The sequence below is a fragment of the Spermophilus citellus genome (genome assembly GCF_964194105.1).
Source record: "Spermophilus citellus genome assembly, chromosome: 18".
NCBI classification, from domain to species: domain Eukaryota; kingdom Metazoa; phylum Chordata; class Mammalia; order Rodentia; family Sciuridae; genus Spermophilus; species Spermophilus citellus.
Window position 1 is genome coordinate 11,890,572 of NC_138200.1, and position 22,633 is coordinate 11,913,204.

Sequence of the window (22,633 nt, forward strand, 5' to 3'; positions counted from 1 at the left end):
GAGCCCACCCTCCCCCATACCTCTTTCTTTCCAGCAATGGCTCCTACTCACCCTTTCAGGCCCAGGATGATAACAAAGACCCAATGGTAACAACCCCCGGGGAACTGAAACCCTTTTGATGTCAACTCCTCTCAACCTCTTATGTCAATTATCCCATCACCAACTTCTCCAATGGGTGAGCACTGGGACCACGGCTGACAAGGAAGAAGTGTCAATGGCTCGAGTGCTCCTCCCCCCCTTAAGCCATGTTGATGCCCTAACACTTGGGGTCTGCGACACCCTGAAGGCTCTGCTAACACCCAAGTTGGAATGAAGATATGAACCAGAACAAAGAAGTTTGTGCTTGGATGGTGATTCCTCCCCCATATCCTTTCCTGTCCCCAATCCTTCCCTCCCCTTACATACAGAAATACCAGTATTAGGAAAAAGGACAGGGTGTCTTTATTATAAGATGCATGTGGCCAAGTACTTGCGTGTCCCCTCTCCTACAGGGTAAGTTCAGCTGCTTCCTGCCCCATCCACCATGTTATTACCAGGTGACAGAGTGAGGATGGGAAAATAATTCAGTGTCCAAGGCCATGAGATTGTGAGGTCAATTGTTGGGTTTAGGTGACAGGAAAGGTGAACAATCATGGGGAGATGGATTTAGCAGAGAGGGTAAAGTCCCCCATTCCAAAGGGCTAGGAATAGCCCCATCCCCATCACCGAGAGCAGGTATGTGGCCCGGGCTACTCCACTTGGGGATATACGGGTTTGCTCCTTGTTATCATCTTCAAAGTTCTCACGTACAGAGAAGATCCCAACATTCTGTGTGTGGTTCAGCAAGTATTTGGAAGCTGGGGCCATGCAACCTTGAATGCTCAGTGTGGCAGTCAACCCACCTGGAGGGTAAAGACCCAGTCAGGAGACACACAATGCACCACATGTAAAGTCCCAGGAGTCCAGGCCCCAGCCCTCCTCCCTCAGACTCAGGGGTCTGAGTCTTCATTCCCTTTATCTTTGGAACTCAGCATTCAGTACTCACCTCCGTTGACAGCAATGTTACCATCATAACAATGAGTGACACCACTAGGGCAGGTAACTAAGTTGGAGCTTTGTGAGCAGGATCCAAGAAACTGGACACAGGCAGGACACTGCAGGCCTCCTGGGGCAGGAGCAGCTGGGGAGCAGAGACAAGTTTGCGCGTGCACAGCTCTGCTCCCACCTGCAGCCACCTGCTGGAGCCTGGAGTATCTGGGTCACTCAAGGATGCCATACCTGGCTTAGGAAGGGAGGTCAGCAGGACACTGCTGCTGCCGGCATTGTTGCACAGGTCAGAGGAGCAGACCCGGACATAGGAGGCAACCAGCACTCCAGGCGGCCGGGAGTGTAAGGAGACAGCCTGAGAGTTCTGTGCCCCAGCCTTGCTGCAGCCTTTGCTCCCCATTAGGAGAGATCTGTGTCCTGAGGAGGTAAGAGAGTGAGAGCTGGGCTGGGGAGAGGATGGGCAGCAACTCTGGCTTCACGGTGCTCCCCAGACAGAGGGTGAACATAATCCTGGGTTATCCTAGTACAGGTCATCCTAGTGTCCAGCAAAGACTGGGGCCAGAAACTGGGTTCTCCCTCATGTTCTGCCACCTCCCAGGTGTTGTTCAAATGTCACCTTCTCCATAAAGCCTGCCCTGAGCACCTGTAATTGCAACCTTCGCCTCACTTTCCGTATCTCCTTTCTTCCTGCTGGGTTTCTCTCCAGGGCTCTTGTCTTCAGACCCATAATTTTCTCTTTTTTGTCTGTTTTTCTTTTCATTTCCCCACTAGGGTATAAAACTGCAATCAAGGCAGTTGCGATCAATGGCTCTGCAGTACCTAACACAGGTGCTCAATATAAAATTTTTCCAATGAATGGAGTCATTGAGGTGCCTCTGTGCCAGTGCTGTGCTCGGTCCTCTGCATGGAGGCCACTGGATCCTCATGGCTACCCAGCAAGGTAGGCACTATACTTATCATTACTTGGCCCCCAGTTTTCATCAGGGGAAACCAAGAGCAGAGTGCTGGACTGAGAACTCTAGATGTGATCGGAAGTGGGCAGGACATTCAGGGGACGGAGTGCAAGGTGGGCAGGCACTGGCCATAGTGCAGGGACTTGGCCCTGTCTTGCTCAGCCCACGCACCTACGTCTATGAGCATCAGTGTCTCCTGACACACCTCCTCAGGATCACACATCTGGTTCGTGGATGAGGTCCATTCAACGGGGTCTTGAGCCAACTTTCTCCCCATCTGCAGCATGACCCCCTTGTTACAGGTCAGAGTATCTGGGGACAGAAAATCACCAGGGTTTGCATGAGCCAGGGAACCCGCCCTGTCTGTTCCTCCAGGTCCCATATTCTGAAAGGTGATCATATTTGGAATCACACTATGGCTGACCTGGATATGGAATCCCTCAATTTCAGGCTTAGAATGCACCTGGAAATCTAAGCCTCCCCATTACCTGGGGGACACCTGTAGGAACCCTCCTCTTGTGACCCTTGGAGGAAGGTGTCTCTTCTCCTTTGGATGTGAAAGCTATAGATGGCTGGTTCTTACCCTCAGCCTCTCTCTACTTCCCTGACTAGGCTTCAAAGTCCTCATTTGGATAATGAGGAAAGTAGCTTGAGACCATATTTTTCTTTTTCTTTTTCTTTCTTTCTTTCTTTCTTTCTTTTTTTCAATACTGGGGATTAAACTCAGGGGTGCTTTACCACTGAGCTACATTCCCAGTCCTTTAAATTTTTTAAATTTTGAGTCAGAGTCTCCCTAAATTGCCAAGGTTGACCTTGAATTTGCAATCTTCCTGCCTCAGCCTCCTAAATCACTGGGATTATAAGTGTGTGCCATTGCAAAAGAGAAAAAAAAAATTGGTACTGTGCCTAGAACCCAGGGCCTTATGCATGCTAGGCAAGTACTCTCTGAGCTACACCCCCTTTTAACTGAGAAATCCTATGTTCCAATCAAAAACATTCAAATGCCTAGTGTGAACTGAGCCCTTGCTTAGTGCCTGGCCGCTATAATTGCTTTCTATGAATTAACTCATTTCATCTTCACCTTTGGCTTGATTGTCTCCTTTCGTCGTTGCAACCCCCAAAGCCAGTGACATTATCATCATCATCATCATCATCATCACCTCTGTTTTCAAGACAAAGAGGCCGGAGATTTAGTGAATATCTCACCCGATGTCACATAGCCAGTAAGCGGCAGAGCTGGGCTAGGGACTCAGGCTTTCTGGTTCCTTATGGTCAGGGTTGGAGTGGGTGATGGGGACGACAGGTACCTATCTTGACTTCAGTGGCCCCCAGGAGTCTAGTTTGACAACTATGAGCTTGGGCCCTATCATCAGTTCATTCGTGATCAGCAATGTCTCAGGACACAGAAGCTCATGGTCCTCGGGCTCAGCATGTGCGAACACGTGTAACCTTCACAACTGTCCCGTGATGGAGAGCTGTCCGTTTCCCCACTTCACAGGTGACAAAATTGCAAGTCCGGCTCCCCGCTTCCTCCAAGTCATATCCTCATTCTCTCTGCTCCCCTCCCCAACAAAGTTCCCCATCTCGGTCAATGGCAGTTGCTTTCCTCTAATTGCTTAAGCTGAAACCTTGGGGTCATTCTCGGTCATTCTTTGTCTCACACCCCATGTTGCATCCGTAAGGAAATCCTGCAGATGTCTCCAGAACCTGACCATCTCTGCTGTGTCCAGCCAGGCCCATGACCCCAGGACTCTCCTGCCTCCTCATGGGCCGCCATGTGCACCACCTCTACTCCCCTACCCTGTTCTCTACCTGACAGCCAGAGGGATCTCATTAAAGGAAAGTCAACCATGTCCCTCTTCTGCACAGAAGACTCCAGTAGCTCCCTTTCCCACTCAGAATTCTGAGTCCTGAAAATGACCCTTGAGGCCCTACCTGACCTGGCCTCGCCCTACCTCTCCATTCACATGGCTGCTCTACTCTCCATCACCGCCCCACTCACACGGTCCTCTAGGCCCGGGTACAGCAAAATGCCAGGGAGCAAATGGAAAGGAGGAGAGCATTTTAGGGACTTTTGACACTCAAATGGTATTGATACTCAAAAACTGGTTCACTGGCAGAGGGAGGACTGGAACCCACTTCTCTCTGATTCAGACATTAGGCTCTTAACCTTCTCTCCCTGGGACCACTGCCCAGTTCCTTAGGAGGGCAGACAAGGGCTTACATGGTCCAAGCTCCTGTATTTACCTTCAAAACATGCTGCTGCCATGGCCCATATTGGGCAATCTGTACTCTGGCCCCCCACCCTGTCTCACCCCTGTGCCTCTGCATGGACTGTTCTGTCACCCTGAAATGTCCTTCTCCTTTCACTTTTTCCTTGACATCTTGTACATCTAGCTTCTGACACCTGATTTGGCGGATGCTCAATAAATATTTGCTACATGGAATTGAACTTAACCACGGAAGAAAAGCATCCTCCAAGATTTGACTCCAGTGTTGAAAGCTGACAGAATATGGGTGTATATGAAGAATATTTATTTGTAGCATTACAGCTCCATCTTACCCGGCACATGGCTTGTGGTTTGTGTATACACTCGCGTGAGTACCACGTGTGGGCTGTGAGGGGTGCTTGCGTGGCAGGGGGATGTACTGATGCACTGGGCATGTGACATACTCTGTGGTAATTGTTGGGTTTGCATGCTTGGCATGCTGTGTGTTCTGTGTCTCTCTGCTTTGGGGGTTGAGGGTCTATGTGTTGCTAAATACCTTCTAGATTATGAATGTGACTTAGTCCCAGAGACGAGGACCAGACCATTAAAACCAACCTTAATCCAAAGGAAAGAAAGCTGGCTCAGACTCTGTCCCTTCTTCCTGGACAGCCTTCCATAGCTCCCCACTCTCCAGAGAGTCCCCCACCTCAAGCCTGGCTCTCCAAGTGCTTGATCAACCCTCTACCTCCTACCTCCCAGCTTCCTACCAGTATCCATTCCCACCTGACCCCTGGGCTTAACCCTTGCTGGCCCCTTCTGCTTGTGATAGCTCTCTCTCATCCTCTACACCATCTCGTCTGCACCCCATCCTCCTGTTGAGTCCCTCTCAGGCACAGGTGAGGAAACCTTCTTGAAGGAAGTAGCTGCCTCCTGGATCCACCTGCAGGTCCCTGTCAATAGCTTTTCCTCTTCTCCTGAGAAACTGCAGCTCATTGTTAAGACACAGCTCAGCTTGAAAGTCACCTCTTTGGGGAAGCCCTCTTTGATACCACCACCACGAGGACATTCTTATCTTCCTCTCCTCATGTTCTCCTCTGCCCCAGCTCTGATCAACCCAAGTGAGGTGTACTGCCACCCATGTCCAGAAGCCTTCTAGGCAGGTCCAGAGTCTGGCTCATCTAAGGATACCACAGGAAACCATGGGATCCTTTGTGACCTCATTTCAGCATATAGATCCCGAGCTCCTGCCCTGAGCCAGCTCTTATGCTGAGCCAAGCTGGAAATCTTGGTGTCAGTGACAGCCAGCCCGTGTCCACAAGGCTCCCAGACTTGTCAGAGAGACTGATTGAAACACAGAGCAAAGTCCTCTGGACGCACTCAGCTCTCTCCTTGAAGATCTAAGGGTTCGGTGACCTGAGGAGGTGACAGGGACCACCATGCGCCCAGGGAAGCCAGACTCCCGTCCCACCTCCTGTCCCCACCACGGCTTCCTTTTGCCCTGCTACTCTTCTTCCTGAGCCACTCCAACATCCTCTCCACCTGGCAGGTGTCACCAGTCTGGCTGCATCTAAGTGGGTAAGTGGGGACTCTCCCAGTGTCCCTGTTTAGCACTTCCTTCCCTGTCACACCCAAAGCAGCCTCAGGTTTCTCTCTGATTTTCTTTCCTGTGCAGCAAGATGACTGCAGAGCTGCAGTTCCTTGGCTGGGGCTGGCTGAGGTGCATGGAGATGGCCACGGGGAGTGGGAGAGCCAGGACTGCCCAAGGTGGGGGGCAGGAAACAGAACTGGGGACAACCAGTCCGTCCCTCCCAGCACCACAGCCAGCAGGTGGCTCTGCACTGGCTGCTGCACACATTCATAGGCAGAGCTACCCTGCACCTCCTTCCCCATCCCATCTCCTCCCACCTGCAAGGGCCACCCTGACCTCCTTGGCCCAGCGTCATTCAAAGCTCCCATCATGGGATCCTGTTTCCTAGGGCAGACGCCCTCTCTCTCTCCTCCAGCTGAACACTTCTTGCTATCATTCCACCTTCTATCAAAGGACCTCCAGCCTGGACAGTCCCCTCACCCTTGCTCATGGGGAGTGATCAACACCTAAATTACCTGGGCTTTTCTGTGACGCCTTTGCCTGTCCTGTACCTTATAGGGATCACTTTGCCCCAAGGCTACAGCACAGGGCACAGCCTTGGTATCCAAGGAGGACTCACCTGACTTAGGATTGCAGTTCTCACCCACAGCAATGGGGCCAATTTTCTGGGTCCCATTGAGCAGGTCACAGCCTGGTTTGGGCAAGCACCCCTGTATTCTCAGATTAGAGGTGATTCCCCCTGAGGAGAGAAGAAGAGAGGGAGACACAGAGTCACCGACAGAAGGACCATCCAACCCTCAGAGGGAAGTTCAGCCCCACCCTCTCCTTGGTCCCCTGCCCTGCCTAGGCTCACCCTTATTCCTTACCCAATGTCCAGGCTTACCTCCCCTGAGCTTGAGGACTCCATGGTAGCAGTGAGTCTGTCCCACAGGGCAGAACTGCTGTGAAGGCTTCTCTGGACAGTTGTGTCTGGAAAAGCAGACTGGGCACTGCAGGGTCCCTAGGACTGGTGGGGTTGGGGCAGGACAGACAGATGAGGGGCACTGAGAAGACAGATGCCTTTCCTCCACCCCACTGTGCTGGCCCAAGAATCAGCCTGCCCAGTTACCCCAACATGCCCTCCTCAGGCTCCTCTCAGCACCAGAGGGCATGGGGGCTCTGCAGGGAACCTGGGCTGAGCACAGGAGGGACTCTGGGCCCCAGCTGAGGCAGGTGAGGGGCCTCCTGGGACTGGACTCAGATACAGACTTGGTCAAGGAAGGGGGGGGGGGTGCCTGGAAGGCACCAGAAGCTTCACCCACAAGTTCTACCATCCAGCCAAGAAAGGCATGATGCCCTGGTCACAAAATTTTCCAGAGTTTGGAAAAGCAAGACATCACTCCAAACTGTTTACAGCACCAGTGAGGACAGTGCAAAGTTACAGGCCACTCTTACTCAGAAGTCAACCTAGCAGCATGGAAGGGAGGACTGAGCAGGCTGACCAGCTGAGGATCAAGGTCAGCCTGATGTTGGTGGTTTAGCCTCAGAGAATGGGCCCAGTTGGGTGCTGCAGGACTGTTGGAGGAAGTGGGCCAGGGAGTCCTGAGCTGCTTGTGGGTGGAGCAGTGGGAGGGAGGGGAAGCAGGGGGAAGAGTTGGAGAGCCAGGGACCAGGGAGGGAGCAGGGAGCATCCGAGGGAGGGATCCAGCAAAGGGGAGTCTGCAAATACCAGGCTCACCCTGGGTGCTGAGGTCAGCCCTCAGCCCTGTGCTCCTTGCTCCAGACAGCCCCTTCCCTCTCCTCCTCCTGAGCTCCCAACTCCCCCGACACCTGCAGCAGAGGGCGGGGTCCAGAAGGCATCAGTGGAGGACAGGTCGTTGCAGAAGTCTTTATGGCGGCACACGCGCCTGTAGGAGATGATGGTGAGTCCGGGGCCCTTCCTGTGCTCACTGACGCGGCCTTCATGATCCTCCGCCTCAGTACAGCCCTTTGTGAGCACCACATTCACGAGGGGTCCTGGAAGGAGAGAGAGGGGCAAGTGCGGGTGGGGATCAGAACTTCAGCGTCCTAGAGGAATGACATGCTGCAGGGAAGAGGACATGGCACCGAATACGTTGCAGCTGCTGAGGAGTGGACAGGCCTCCAGGGACTGGGGGCGGGGCCTTCCTCCCAGGGCGCTGAGGGTGGGGCTGAGTGGGAGGGGCGTCCTTACCATTCACCATGAGGATCACTGTTTCCTGGCAACCCTGACCTTGGGCGCAGGATTCCCAGCCAGTTGTCCACTGGAGGGGCAGCTCTGACACATTCCTTACGGCCTCGATTGCCCCCCACTTGCATTCCAGGGCCTGCGCACCTGGGATCGAAAACGCAAATCTATCTTAGCAGGTTCCTCTGCCCAGTCTCCAGAGAAAACCGTTTGCAAGTTGGGTCCTCATTCACAGGCAGCAACCAGTTGACGCCTGCCCTGTGCTAGCCCTTGTTTCTGTGCCGCACTGAGGCTGGAAATCTTGGTGTCAGTGACAACCAGCCCGTGTCCACAAGGCTCCCAGTCTAGTCAGAGAGACTGACTGAAACACAGAGCAAAGTTCTCCGGACGCACTAAGCTCTCTCCTTAAAGATCTAAGGGTTTGGTGACCTGGGGAGGTGACAGGGACCACCATGCGCCCAGGGAAGCCAGACTCCCGTCCCACCTCCTGTCCCCACCACGGCTTCCTTTTGCCCTGCTACTCTTCTTCCTGAGCCACTCCAACATCCTCTCCACCTGGCAGGTGTCACCAGTCTGGCTGTATCTAAGTGAGTAAGTGGGGACTCTCCCAGTGTCCCTGTTTAGCACGTCCTTCCCTGTCACACCCAAAGCAGCCTCAGGTTTCTCTCTGATTTTCTTTCCTGTGCAGCAAGATGACTGCAGAGCTGCAGTTCCTTGGCTGGGGCTGGCTGAGGTGCATGGAGATGGCCACGGGGAGTGGGAGAGCCAGGACTGCCCAAGGTGGAGGGCAGGAAACAGAACTGGGGACAACCAGTCCGTCCCTCCCAGCACCACAGCCAGCAGGTGGCTCTGCACTGGCTGCTGCACACATTCATAGGCAGAGCTACCCTGCACCTCCTTCCCCATCCCATCTCCTCCCACCTGCAAGGGCCACCCTGACCTCCTTGGCCCAGCGTCATTCAAAGCTCCCATCATGGGATCCTGTTTCCTAGGGCAGACGCCCTCTCTCTCTCCTCCAGCTGAACACTTCTTGCTATCATTCCACCTTCTATCAAAGGACCTCCAGCCTGGACAGTCCCCTCACCCTTGCTCATGGGGAGTGATCAACACCTAAATTACCTGGGCTTTTCTGTGACGCCTTTGCCTGTCCTGTACCTTATAGGGATCACTTTGCCCCAAGGCTACAGCACAGGGCACAGCCTTGGTATCCAAGGAGGACTCACCTGACTTAGGATTGCAGTTCTCACTCACAGCAATGGGGCCAATTTTCTGGGTCCCATTGAGCAGGTCACAGCCTGGTTTGGGCATGCACCCCTGTACTTTCAGATTGGTGGCAATTCCCCCTGAGGAGGGAAGAAGAGAGGGAGACACAGAGTCACCCAACCCTCAGAGGGAAGTTCAGCCCCACTCTCTCCTGGGTGCCCCACCCTGCCTCAGCTTACCCTTATTCCCCAGAGACTCAGATCCCACACACCCCAGTCCTCCCCTGTCAGTCCCTGCAGGGACCCCAATGTCCAGGCTTACCTCCCCTGAGCTTGAGGACTCCATTGTAGCAGTGAGTCTGTCCCACAGGGCAGAACTGCTGTGAAGGCTTCTCTGGACAGTTGTATCTGGAAAAGCAGACTGGGCACTGCAGGGTCCCTAGGACTGGTGGGGTTGGGGCAGGACAGACAGATGAGGGGCACTGAGAAGACAGATGCCTTTCCTCCGCCCCACTGTGCTGGCCCAAGAATCAGCCTGCCCAGTTACCCCAACATGCCCTCCTCAGGCTCCTCTCAGCACCAGAGGGCATGGGGGCTCTGCAGGGAACCTGGGCTGAGCACAGGAGGGACTCTGGGCCCTAACTGAGGCAGGTGAGGGGCCTCCTGGGACTGGACTCAGACACAGACTTGGTCAAGGAAGGGGGGGTGTGTGCCTGGAAGGCACCAGAAGCTTCACCCACAAGTTCTACCATTCAGCCAAGGAAGGTATGATGCCCTGGTCACAAAATATTCCAGAGTTTGGAAAAGCAAGACATCACTCCAAACTGTTTACAGCACCAGTGAGGACAGTGCAAAGTTACAGGCCACTCTTACTCAGAAGTCAACCTAGCAGCATGGAAGGGAGGACTGAGCAGGCTGACCAGCTGAGGATCAAGGTCAGCCTGATGTTGGTGGTTTAGCCTCAGAGAATGGGCCCAGTTGGGTGCTGCAGGACTGTTGGAGGAAGTGGGCCAGGGAGTCCTGAGCTGCTTGTGGGTGGAGCAGTGGGAGGGAGGGGAAGCAGGGGGAAGAGATGGAGAGCCAGGGACCAGGGAGGGAGCAGGGGGCATCCGAGGGAGGGATCCAGCAAAGGGGAGTCTGCAAATACCAGGCTCACCCTGGGTGCTGAGGTCAGCCCTCAGCCCTGTGCTTCTTGCTCCAGACAGCCCCTTCCCTCTCCTCCTCCTGAGCTCCCAACTCCCCCGACACCTTTTTCAGAATGCAGGGACCAGAGAGGGAGGGAGGAGGACAGGTCATTGCAGAGGTCTCTATGACGGCACACGTGAGTGTAGGAGATGACAGAGAGCCCAGGGCCTGTCCTGTGCTCAGTGACTTGGACCTCGTGATCCTCTTGTGAAGTGCAGCCCTTTGTGAGCACCAAGTTCACTTGGGGTCCTGAAAAGAAAGGGGCAGGTGGGTGAAGGTGTCCTTCATAACTCCAGCATCCTAGAGAGAGGTCGCTCATGGCGAAGTGGGTGAGGTACCGGAAAGGAAGGGACTGGGCTGACCAGGAGGGATGCGTCTGAGGACTCAGGGTCTCTTCTCACCATTCTCTATGAGCATTAACGTGTCTTGGCAACCATCGCCGAAGTCACAGGTTTTCTTGCCATTTGTCCACTCCACGGGCATCTGTGATGTGTTCAACACAGTCTCTATGGCCGCCCACTGGCAGTCCAAAGCGTGCACACCTGGGAGTGGGGAGCAAATCCATCTTAATAGTTTCCTAGTTTACCTCCATGGAAATCTACTTCCAGGTTAGGTTCTTCACTCACAGGGCAGCAAGAAGGTGACCCCCAGCAGGGCCAGCAGTGATGTGGAGCTCATTACTAATCTGTGGCTGCAAATCCCCTTTATGCTCTTTAACCAGAAGTACAGACCTTATATATCTCATGTTACCTAAGGCATCACAGGAAACGCCGGAGAGGGCAGGGCATTGTTAAATGGATCCTGGGCCCCACCCACTAAAGGCCCAGATATCTGTGCGGCTACTCTTCCCTCAGACCCAAGAAATCAGCTCCAACTCCTCCCTGGCCCACTTCTAAGCCCAGCCTGGCCACCTTCTGAGCCCAGGTGGCAGGATGGCTGAACTGCCTGTGAGGACATTGTGCAGTGTGCAGTGTGCAGGTCCTCCTGTCCCCTGCCCCAGCTTTTGCCCCCCACAGTTTACCCTCTTCTTTCTTTCCTTCCTATTTTGCTTTATTTATTTATTTATTTTGGTCCTGGAGATTGAACACAGGGGCCCTTAATCTCTGAGCCACATTCCCATCCCATTTTAATAGTTTATTTAGAGATAGGGTCTCCCTGAGTTGCTTAGGGCCTCACTAAGTTGCTGAGGCTGGCTTTGAACTTGTGATCCTCCTGCCTCAGCCTCTCAAGATGCTGGGATTGTAGGCGTGTGCCAATGCACTTGGCTTGCTTTCCTTTTTATTCCTGTTTTCATAACCTTTAGGCTTTCTCTTCTGATCTCCCTTCACAGAACAGCAGAGGCCCTGGAGTCCTCATTTCCCTGCCACCTGGGAAGGAGTGGAAGACGGAAGATGGAAGGTGGTATGGTATGGAAGGGATGATATGGAAGGGCTGAATGTCTATGAAGAATTAAGACACTCCTCATCATTGTAAAGCTTCTTCCCCACAAACAGAAGGGAGAGGTGGAATGCTAGAAATTCAACTTTCCATAAAGACAACATCCACAAATGTTGACCATTTTTGCAGTGCAGCTGCTCCTGCCACATCTGATATTGTTACCAAAAGTTTGACAGCCTGATCCCCAAACTTCTGCCTATTTAAACCATCTATTCTTGCAAGCCCATGAAAACCTTCACCCCAGGTAGGAGCAAAACAGGAGAGAGTAGGGGCTTCAATCAGTGACTGTAGAAGCTCTCTGCAGATATTGTGAAATGGAACAGAGAGGCAGAAGAGGGCAAGAACAGGAACAGAGGAGAAAGTGGAATGAATATGTAACTTGCAACTCCACATTTGTTTTTGCCATCTCTATGCGTTCGATTTTTCTGTTTGTAAATTTCACATTTGCTGCCTAGGCAGAGACATGTTTTCTCCCCTCCTGCTGTGTTTGCATCCCCTACATACCATGGACGCTGCACAAATATTTACTGACTGAATCAATGAATGAGAAAGGAAAGATGGCTACGGCACTATCACCACCTTGGTCGAGTTGCATGCTGTCACATGGATCCCTTCCCAGGGATTCACATTGTTCCCGTGTGAATCGGGCCTTCTGGAATTGTGCATGGCCTAAAGCAGTGTCCCAGGAGGATGAGAGAAGGGAAGGGTGGGCAAAGTGTCAAATAGGATCAGAGGTACTCAAGTAAACGTCTTGCATGAGTCACTAAATATGGGCTGAGGTTTGACTTTGTGCCAGGCAACATTTTCGTTGCTGGAGACACCAGGAAGTCATGGCAAATGAGACCATGGCTCTCTTTGAGCTTGTAGCCTAGGAAGAGAGACAGACACTAAACAAATGCCTGGGCATGGAAAATACTAGGTGGTTCTGGGTGCTAGGCAAAGACTGAAAACCAGGGGACATGAAAGTGACTGAGATGACTGCTCCAGGGAGGGTCTTCCTGAGGTGGTGATTGATGTTTGAGTTGGGAAAAGAATGAAAAGCAAGAGCCAGGCATGGAAAGACATGCGGGAGAAGCATTCCAGGCAGGGGGAAGGGCAGGTACAAAGGGCCCAAGATGGGATCAAGCTTGGCCTTCACAAGGGTTAGACAGAAAGCAGGTGGCTGGACCATCGTGGGTGAGAGCAACGGGAATGAGAACCGAAAGGCTGGTGGGGCCTGGAGCTGCAGACCTGAGCCAGGATATCAACCAGCCTTCTTGGGAATCTTGCCTATCTCAAGGGGCAAAGGCAAAAGCTGGAGTGGAGCTGTTTAACTCCACGTCTGTCCACCCTTGGTCTCTAAAACTGCTTACTATGGGCTCTTCTCAGTTGCCTTCGATCATGTGGCCTTGGGTCATTGTCCAAACTTCGTGGTTCTCTTCCATAAAGTAGGTGCCATGGTCATCTGCACTGATGGGTTGTGATAAGGATTAAGATCTATACATAAACCAAGTCGCTTCTCCACAAATGGTAAGATAGTTAACACAATGGGTCCTTATTTTGTTCCAGGGCCCAGCCTAAGCAGTTATGTGATCATATACTACAACTTCAAGGGAGACCCTATTAATGGCTCAATTTTATAGGTACAGAAACAGATCCCTACAGAAGCTAAATAATTGACCCAAGGCCATGCAGTGTGGCAGAGGTAACTACCCAGCAGAGATCCTTGCTCCCCCTCTAGGGTATTGAGACATTGCTAAGGAGTGACTGTCCAGACAGGGTCCTAGCTCCCCTTGCCTCGAGGTGGACCATGTGACTAGTGTCCACCATGGGCAGAAATGACTTCTGTTATGGCTGAATCCGAAGGATTGAGAAGCGGGAATACCTTCTCTTTCCACCATTTATCAGCTAGACATTGACATCAGGGCCATCCTGGATGCGCACACGGAGGCAACAGCACCTCCCCCTGCCTCAGTCGGTGTAAGTCTGAGGAAAGCAGAGAACACCTTCCCCCTGTACTCTGCCAAGTGGATGCCATGCAAGTTAAAACCAAACATCTACTATGTTACAGCAGCTACGGTGTCTAATCTCCACTGTTAGGAAATATTTTTCTTGGGTTGGGTATCCTAGAAGCAGAGCCCAAGTCAGGGATTCTGTCTCAAGTGTTTTATTGAGGGATAGGTCTGAGGAGAAGAGTGAGGGGAAGCAGGAGTGGGGGGGGAAAGACAGAGAAAGGATGCATCTTGCCTAGAGACTCACCGAGGTCAGACTCCATACATTGCACCACAAAGTGGACCCCCATGAAGCAGGCAACCATTTGCATTCCCATTCCAACCAGTCCTTGACTGAGGCCTTCCCCTGAGCTGAGAACATAAGAGGTGTGTAGCCTTCTTGGTCAGGGGCTTTCACTGGGCAAGAATCATTCTCCAGGGTTGGGGTTGTGGCTCAGTGGCAGAGCTTGCCTAGCACGTGTGAGGCACTGGGTTCAATCTTCAGCACTACACAAAAATAAATAAAGTTACTATGTCCAACTACAGCTAAAGAGAATTCTTTTAAAAAAAATCGTTCTCCAGAGAAAGGGAAACGATGAGACATCATTAGCTGACGTCAGCTGGCCAAGGGAATCTAGATGAGAGATACCATATCCACTCCAGTGCTGGACACAGGTGCCATCCCAGGAGCCAGTTCTTGACCGCTACACCATGTGGGATGCAGGGGTGTCGGTGGATTTCTATGAATCCCTACTTCATAATAAGAGCATATATACTAACAATGACAAACGCTGTCATTTACTGTCAGTGCCATAAAGTGGCATAAAGAGATCTAAGGAGTTCATCTGCAGCACTGCCACTACTGGGTTTGTTTTTGTTTGTTTTGTTACTTTTTGGGGTGGGTTGCTGTTAGATGCAACAATTACAAATCTTTCTTGTCTTATGGAAGAGCTAAGGAAAGGGCCTTCTCCAAGTCTTCTGAATCAAGCTGTGGCCAATCTAGAATAATCAATCCTGGGCCCCTCAGACCACAGTTCGGCGAACTCATTCTGCTTTTGTTCTCCTTTTCACCTAGATGATGGGCTCATGGGTTACAAGAAGCCCAGATCATGACAGGACTTTCTCTGGATATTTACCAATAGAGGGTTAAGCCAGATCTTTTAGCACTTGGGTGGGGCACCCTCCGTGGAGACAAATACCACACTGCGAAGTATAAAGACTTCTTTCATGGTGATAAACCTTCCAGAAAACACATTTTTACTCCTCTGAGACTTGCGCAGTGATGTGAGAAAGAAGTATTTCCCCTGGGGTTTGCCCAGCTCCAGCCCCTCCCTCTGCCCCTGCCTGATCACCTGCGCCGTGGCTGTCTTTCCCCAGCCGTCTCCCCATCTGTCATTCCTGAGCGCAGCCCCACACAGGGCTTGCTCCATGCACCATAATGTCGGAAACCTCCGATCCCACCTGGCTCCAAAGCTGCCCAAGTGTTCTCTATTTCTTTTTTGTTCCCTAATTTTATTTTGAAAGTTTTCAGACCTATTGAAAAATTGCAAGGATAGAATAATGACCAGAGGCCTGGGGGTGTGGCTCACCAGTACAGCGCCTGCCTAGCATATTTGAGGTCCTGGGTTCAAGCCCCAGCGCCACTAAACAGACAAACAATGACCAGGTGTATACTCTTCACCTAGATTCACCGACCATTAACATTTTGCTGTTTATATACCTACAACACAAAATTTTAATTTTTTAATCTTTATTTATTTTTATATAGTGCTAAGGATCAAACCCAGTGCCTCATATGTTCGAGGTAAGCGCTCTACCTCTGAGCCACAACCCCAGATCCTAAAATTTATTTTTAAAATAAAAAAAATTAAAATTTGGGGCTGGGGCTGTGGCTCAGCAGTGGAGTGCTCTCCTAGCAAGGGTGAAGCGCTGGGTTCAATCTCAGGACCACATAAAAATAAATAAATAAAATAAAAGTATTGTGTCCAACTACAACTAAAAAAAATTGTTTTAAATAAATTTTAGACCTTGTGACTTTCACCATTAGGTGCTTCAGCAAGAACGTCTTTACCAATAATAACTTTAGCCAGGGGCATACCAACTGTATGGGAGGCTGAGGCAAGAGGATCATGAGTTCAAAGACAGCCTCAGCAACTTAGCAACTCCCTGAGCAACTCAGCGAGACCCTGTCTCTAAATAAAATATGAAGGAGGACTGGGGATATGGCTCAGTGGTTAAGTGCCCCTGGGTTTAATACCAGGTACCAAATAATAATAATAATAGTAATAATGATTTGTTCTATTTAACCACACGACCATTATCATACCCAAGCAGTGTACATTACTACTATATTGTGTCTAACAAATAAGCCATTTTTCAATTATCCTCTGTTATCCCAATAACATCCTTCACAGTGTCGTTACTTTCCCATCAGAGATTCCGGGATCAAACACAGATCGTCTTGTCTTTGCGGTCATCTTAATCGACACTGTACTGTGGCATCTTACCCAATATGGACCTGTCTGATGGTTTCTGTATGATTAGTCACTTTAATTGTTTTTGGTAATATTCTGTGTCACCCATGTGTCCCATCAGGAGGCCCTTAAAGCCTGTTAGTTGCATTCTCAGCTAGCTAAGCAAGCACTCTGGGTGAACCATTGAGACTGTGGACATCCTATTTCCCACCACAGGATTTATCTACCTCCTTGCACGCATCACATCCACATGACTTCCAGAAAACCTTCCTTTATCAAAGCAAATCACACAACTCTGTGGTCCACTCCTCCCCATGGTCATTGCGGCCCTTCCACCTGGGGGGCTCATTCTCAGAACTGGTTCTGTTGACGCACTTCAGGGACTGAGAAGTTGAGCCCTGGAAAGGAGAAGTAAAAACTTGGATTACAAAACCAGGAAATGGTGGCCACAGGCAGGAACCCAGCCCTTCAACCCGGCCTGCAATCTGTCTTTCCCACCGCCACCGCCGCTCACCACCAAAGATACGCAAGTCGTCCAAACGATTCATTTCCAAGGCTCCCAGTGTTCTCTAGTAAACAAAATTATTGACTTGGCAAACAGATTTGTATTCAGGTTACAGGATTTTGTATTACAAAGAGCAGGAGTCTAGATCATTTAATGAAAAGTCATGCTATCTTTCCAGGCCTTAAGACACTCACCAAAGATGTGGAGAAAATAAGAAGGAAACATGAGCTGGGTGCGGTGGTGCACGCCTGTAATCCCAGTGGCTCCAGAGGCCGAGGCAGGAGGATCTTGAGTTCAAAGCTAGCCTCAGCAACTTAGCGAGACCCTAAGCAATTTATTGAGACCCTGTCTCAAAATAAAAAAAAAAAAATTAAAAGGGCTGGGATTGTGACTCAGTGGTAAAGCACACTGTGTTCAATCCCCAGTGCCTGCCCCATCATAAAAAGGAATGGAAGATGAAACTGGCATTGCTATATGCCAATACTCTTGAATGCAGTCACACTGGAGATTAGATTAACCCCTTTAAGGCCAATCTGACATTAAAACACCAAAACCTTGGACCTGGAGCTCCGTTTGGGGGAAAAAAATCCCCTTAAGTGTGTAAAAAGAAGAGAAGCTGTGATACTTGGAAATTGCAGGCTTTCAGAAGAGATTCTAGACCTGTCCTAATTTTCTCTGAGTTGTACAATTTATTTCCTCTTTTTAGCCTTCAATCTTCTCCCAAGTAAAATGAAGCATGTTTTATTTTATGTTATTTTATTGATACTGGAGATTGAACCCAGGGGGACTCTACCACTGAGCTACATCTCCAACCCTGATTTGGCTATTGTTAATTGGGCTGCTAAAATGTGTGTGCACATGTATTTGAGTCCCAGTTAATTTTGAGACAAAGTCTCACTACATTGCTGAGGCTTGCCTCATACTTGCAATCCTCCTGTCTCAGCCTCCAAAGCTGCTGGGATTACAGGCATTCACCATCAGACCTGAAGAGACATGATTTATAATCTTTTCACCATACAGGGAAAAAAAAGAAGAAAGAGGTAAAGTTTAATGCTGGTAGTGCCAGGACTGCCATCTTGGTGTCAGTGAAGAGAGGGAACTTAGCACCATGGATAGAGCCATGTTTGCTGAGAGCCACCAGGGGACAGTAACCACAGCAGATTGACTTGAAAGTGTCACTACCCTACGTATCCTTCATCAATAAGGTCTATTTGTCAGGCAAACACCTTCCAAGATAATTCCACTTGATTTCCCCTTAATAAGATTGATGTAGCAATGGAATAAAGCTGCCGAGTGGCATGGTTTAAATTTTAAAGTAGCCGCCAGATGGTTTTCCAAAATGGTTATTCCATTTTACATTCCTACCAGCAGAGTGTGGGTTCACGTTCCTCCTCATCTTTGCTAACAGTTCATATAGTCACCTTGTTGATTTAGCCATTTTAATAGTAGTGGCATCTACTTGTGTTTGCATTCTGTATTTTTCTAACAGCCCATGATGTTGACCATCTTTTTCTGCTTATTTGCCATCCAATATCTTCTCCGGTGAAGTGTTTGCTCGAATCTTTTGCCCATTTCTTATTGTAATCTTCTTATTGCTGAGTTATAAGCATTTCAGTTACAAGTCCTTTGTTGGAGAGATGTTTTGCAGATATTTCCCCTAGTAAGTAAAAGCATATGTCCACATGAAGACCTAAACATGAATGTACATAGTAGATTTATTTGTAATACCTCCAAACTGGGAAACCATGGTGTGACCTTACAAGAAGATACTATCGAGACATACATAGGAATGAGCTATTGATACATGCCACAGCATTAATCTCAAAATGGCATGAGCATGACTTTGAGGTTCATCCATGCTATAGCATGTATAAGTACTTCATTCTTTTTTATGTTTGAATAATATTCCACTGTGTGTGTATGTGTGCAGATAAGTAGACAGAGGTACGCATCTCACAATTATTCATTCATCTATTAATAAACAAAATAATCAGGCTTTTTCCATCTTTTGGCTATTGTTAATTGTACTGCTAAAATGTGTGTGTGCACATGTATTTGAGTTCCAGTTTTCAATTTTTTGGAGGAGGATATACATTAGCTATGGTTTAGATAAGTGTCCCCAGAAGGCCTATATATTAAGTGCTTGGTCTCAGGGGAAGGGCTATGGACCTTTAAGAGGTTACACCCACTAGTCTTTGCCCATGTCGTGTCCCCCTGCTAGAACTCTCATGCCTGCCCCTTGGTGAGCTCTAGGTTAACTCAGGAAAGAAAATTGGTGTAAGTCAGAAGCCCCAGTTATGCATTATTAGAAGGCTCCCTATTTCTCTCTTTTGACCACTATATGTAATTGCATATTCATTCAAAATTTCCAACTAACCACCTACTGTCTGTCACTCTTCTAAACACTGGGGATACAGCTTTAAAACTAAAAAGAAAAAAAAGAATGGCAGCCCCAGTGGAGGTGACCTGTGAGTCAATGGGGAAGATACAGTAAACCAAAAAGCACCACAATTATAATAACAACAAAGTGGCTTAGTGGGTTAAAATAAAACAAAGCATGCTTGGCTTTGTTTTGTTTTTCTTTGTTTAAACTTAAAAGATGGTCATCAGGGAAGTTCTCCCTAAGAAGGCAAAGGTTAAAGGTGGACCTGGAGGTGGTGGGGGAGCCCACCTGGGGCTATCTGCTGTCTGAGCAACCAGAGGAGGCCGGCAGGGCTGGAGGAGAGGGTGAGGGAGAGAGAGAGGAGGAGGAGTCAGAGAGGGAGAAGCCACATCCTGAGGACATCCTCAGCGTGAGGACTCCAGCTGTATTAAGTGATCTGGGGAACTACTAGAAAGTTCCAGGCAGAGCAGGGATGCCAGCTGGTCTCCTGTGTCAGCATCCCACCAAGCTGCTGGGTTGAGCAAAGGGAACCCAGGGAGGAGGTGACTGCAGTAACCCAGGTGAGAAGCGATGGACAGGGTGGGTGGTGGGGTGTGTTTTGACAGTGGAGTTCAGAGGATTTGCTGAAGGACTGGGCATGAGAGAAAGAGAAGCGTCAGGAACACACTGAGACGAGAAATTGGGTTTGGGATCAGAAATCCTAAACCGTCTCAGAATGCCTTTTAGATACTAGTTGTCAAGTAAACAGCTGGAGATCAATGATGGTATTCATTTTGTTCTTGCTGTGGGCTTGGTGCCTGGTACATAGTGGGAGCCCACGACTCATTACTGGAATCAAGAAACGGACAGTTGGACGATTCCCTGGACACCCCACGTGGTAGTGCAGAGACAAAGTTACCATGACTTCAGAAGCACTTAGAAATACATTTCTTTTTGTACATTGCATCGGGACCTCCATAGAATATTTGCCCCGTGGGTGTTTTTGGAGTTAAATGAAGTTAAGCATGAAAGGGCTTCCCCAACATCTTTTATGTAAATTCTTTCTATTCCCCTAACTCCCCATATCTGAATCACAAAGGTGAAGACAAGATGCCCCTTTTCTCTGTTCAATTCTGTCACAGTCCTTTCTAAGAGAACAGAGAACTCCAGCTTTATTCTGAGTGATCTGGGGAACTACTAGAGATATTCTGGGAGACGTGCTTTGTGTCCCTGATGAGATTATGACTTTGGGTGTTGCCATCTGCTCTTTGGAGGAGAGAGGACCGAACTGTGTCTCCCCCAAATTTACACACTGAAGCACTAACCCCCCAATACCTCAGAATGTGACTGTGTTTGGAGACATTGGTATGAAACTTAATCTAAACTGACTGGTATTCTGATAAGAAAAGGAAATTTTTTGTGTGTGTTTTTTAAATTTTTTATTTGTTCTTTTAAATTATATATGACAGTAGAATGTATTTTGACATATCATACACACATGGACGACAACTCCCCATCCTTGTGGTTGTACATGAGGTGCAGTTACACTGGTCGTGTATTCATATATGAACATAGGAAAGTTATGTCCGATTCTACTGTCTTTCCCATTCTCATCCCCCCTCCCTTTCCTTCATTCTCCTTTATCTAATCCAGTGAATTTCTGTTCTTCCCTTCCCCACCTCCCTGCTTATTATAAGTTAGCATCTGCATATCAGAGAGAACATTCAGCCTTTGGTTTTTTAGGACTGGCTTATTTCACTTAGCATGATAGCCTCCAGTTTTATCCATTTGCCAGCAAATGCTATCCTTTCATTCTTCTTTATGGCTGAGTAATATTCCATTGTGTATATGTACCACATTAAGAAGAGGAAATTTAAACACACAAGGAAACACCTGGGTCAAGTGTGCACAGAGGAAAGATGACATGAGGACACAGGGAGAAGACAGTGTCTGTGAGCCAAGAAGAGAAGCCCCAGGAAAACCAAATCTGCCAATGCTCTGTTTTTGGACTTCCAGCCTCCAGAACCGTGAGAAAATTAACTTCTGTTGCTTAAGCTGCCCTGTCTGTGACAACTTTGTTTTGATGGCCCAATAAAGATAATATAAAGACTATGGAGGTCAAGATGTCAGAATAGATGGATGACAACAAGCATCCAACTCAGCCTCAGCCCCCACTTCTTAGTTATATAACCCCTGAATGACAAGACAGGTCTTAAACCCAAGTCAGCCTGGCTTGGCCATACATACTTTCTTTATATTCCTTTTAAACTTAATCACCTGCCTGCAAGGAAGGAATTATCACCATTTTCAAATGAGGCTCAGACTTTCAAATGGAGTCATTTTCCTCAGGCTAGGCTAGGAGATAGGGTATCTCAGTCCTCAGGCCAACTCTGCAGTGGCAGGAGTGTTGTCTAGAGATCTACCTTGTGGTCCTTTCTTCCTCTTGTTTAATTTTGGAATCTGCCAGACAAATATCCCTGGTGGGTTACAGTTCCTCTCAGGAGGAACAATGTGACATTGTTAGAGTGAGCCCTCATCCCATGATCCACTTTATCTGTCCACAGCTCAGGGAGGACAGTCGGATGGGGAAAGACGTTGGCGGACACGGTCCACTCAGCACTCAGAGAGTGGATAGCACTCTGCGCACATCTCAGAGGACCATTCACATACCTCCCTACATACCTCCCTGTCCCCATTTTAAATTTTTATTCTTTTCAGATCGTTGACCATGTGACCCACTTGGGATCCAGGCAGAAGTAGGACTAAGGTCTTCTCTCCGTCCACACAAGTGGGCCCCTCCCTCAGGGCCACCTCTGAACAGACAGCCAAGGTCGCGACCATCCACGTGTGCTTGGTCTTTGCTCTGGAAAGCAGGAGTTTCCCATGAGCCCCTAGATGTGGTAGAGGGAGAGACAGGAGGAACAGGCGCCATGGAGTTTGGGCCACCTGCCAGGCATTCACTTGTGCCCTTTGACCTCTTGACCTTTCCCATGAATTATGGACGCTACTGTGCACAACCAGTGTCAGGGTTTGGCCACTCAGACAGCACCTGGACTGTGATGTTCAGCTCAAGTCACAGGCCCTTGGTGTCCCATAGTCAAGTGTTCAGATTCCATGGGGCCTAGAAACAGCCGGGAGCTACTTTCCTGATGGGGAGTAGTTTCTGCAAGAGAAGAAATGGGTTTTCTCCAAGACCTACAGTTCTGCACTACAAATCTCCTATTAGAGCTTGTAAGAGGCTCCATTTAAAAAGAAATGTGATCCTGGCACAGTGGCTCACGCCTGTAATCCCAGGGGCTCAGGAGGCTGAGGTGGGAGGATCGTGAGTTCAAAGCCAGCCTCAGCAAAAGTGAGGTGCTAAGTGAGACCCTGTCTCTGAATAAAATACCAAATAGGGCTGGGGATCTGGCTCAGTGGCTCCCGAGTTCAATCCCCAGTACCCCCCCCCAAAAAAGAAAGAAATGTGAAAAATAGACACTCTAATTAAATTCTAAAATGCACTCCCTCAGAAGTTATTTAGAAGAATGTTTTTAGCT

At 49.3% G+C, this 22,633-nt stretch overlaps 1 protein-coding gene across 1 annotated transcript; it reads right to left on the reverse strand.

Moving 5' to 3' along the window:
* Positions 1–445: 445 nt before the first annotated feature.
* Positions 446–11,042, reverse strand: CD177 (CD177 molecule). The gene is made up of 13 exons (XM_081273689.1): positions 10,976–11,042; positions 10,751–10,891; positions 10,413–10,598; positions 9,487–9,609; positions 9,186–9,305; positions 7,969–8,109; positions 7,587–7,772; positions 6,661–6,783; positions 6,397–6,516; positions 2,151–2,291; positions 1,258–1,443; positions 1,025–1,159; positions 446–881 (listed from the first exon to the last, which is right to left on the reverse strand). The coding sequence occupies exons 1-13, from the start codon at positions 11,025–11,027 to the stop codon at positions 646–648; spliced, it is 1,890 nt and encodes a 629-aa protein (XP_081129815.1). The 5' UTR covers positions 11,028–11,042; the 3' UTR covers positions 446–645.
* Between the last annotated feature and the right edge of the window lie 11,591 nt (positions 11,043–22,633).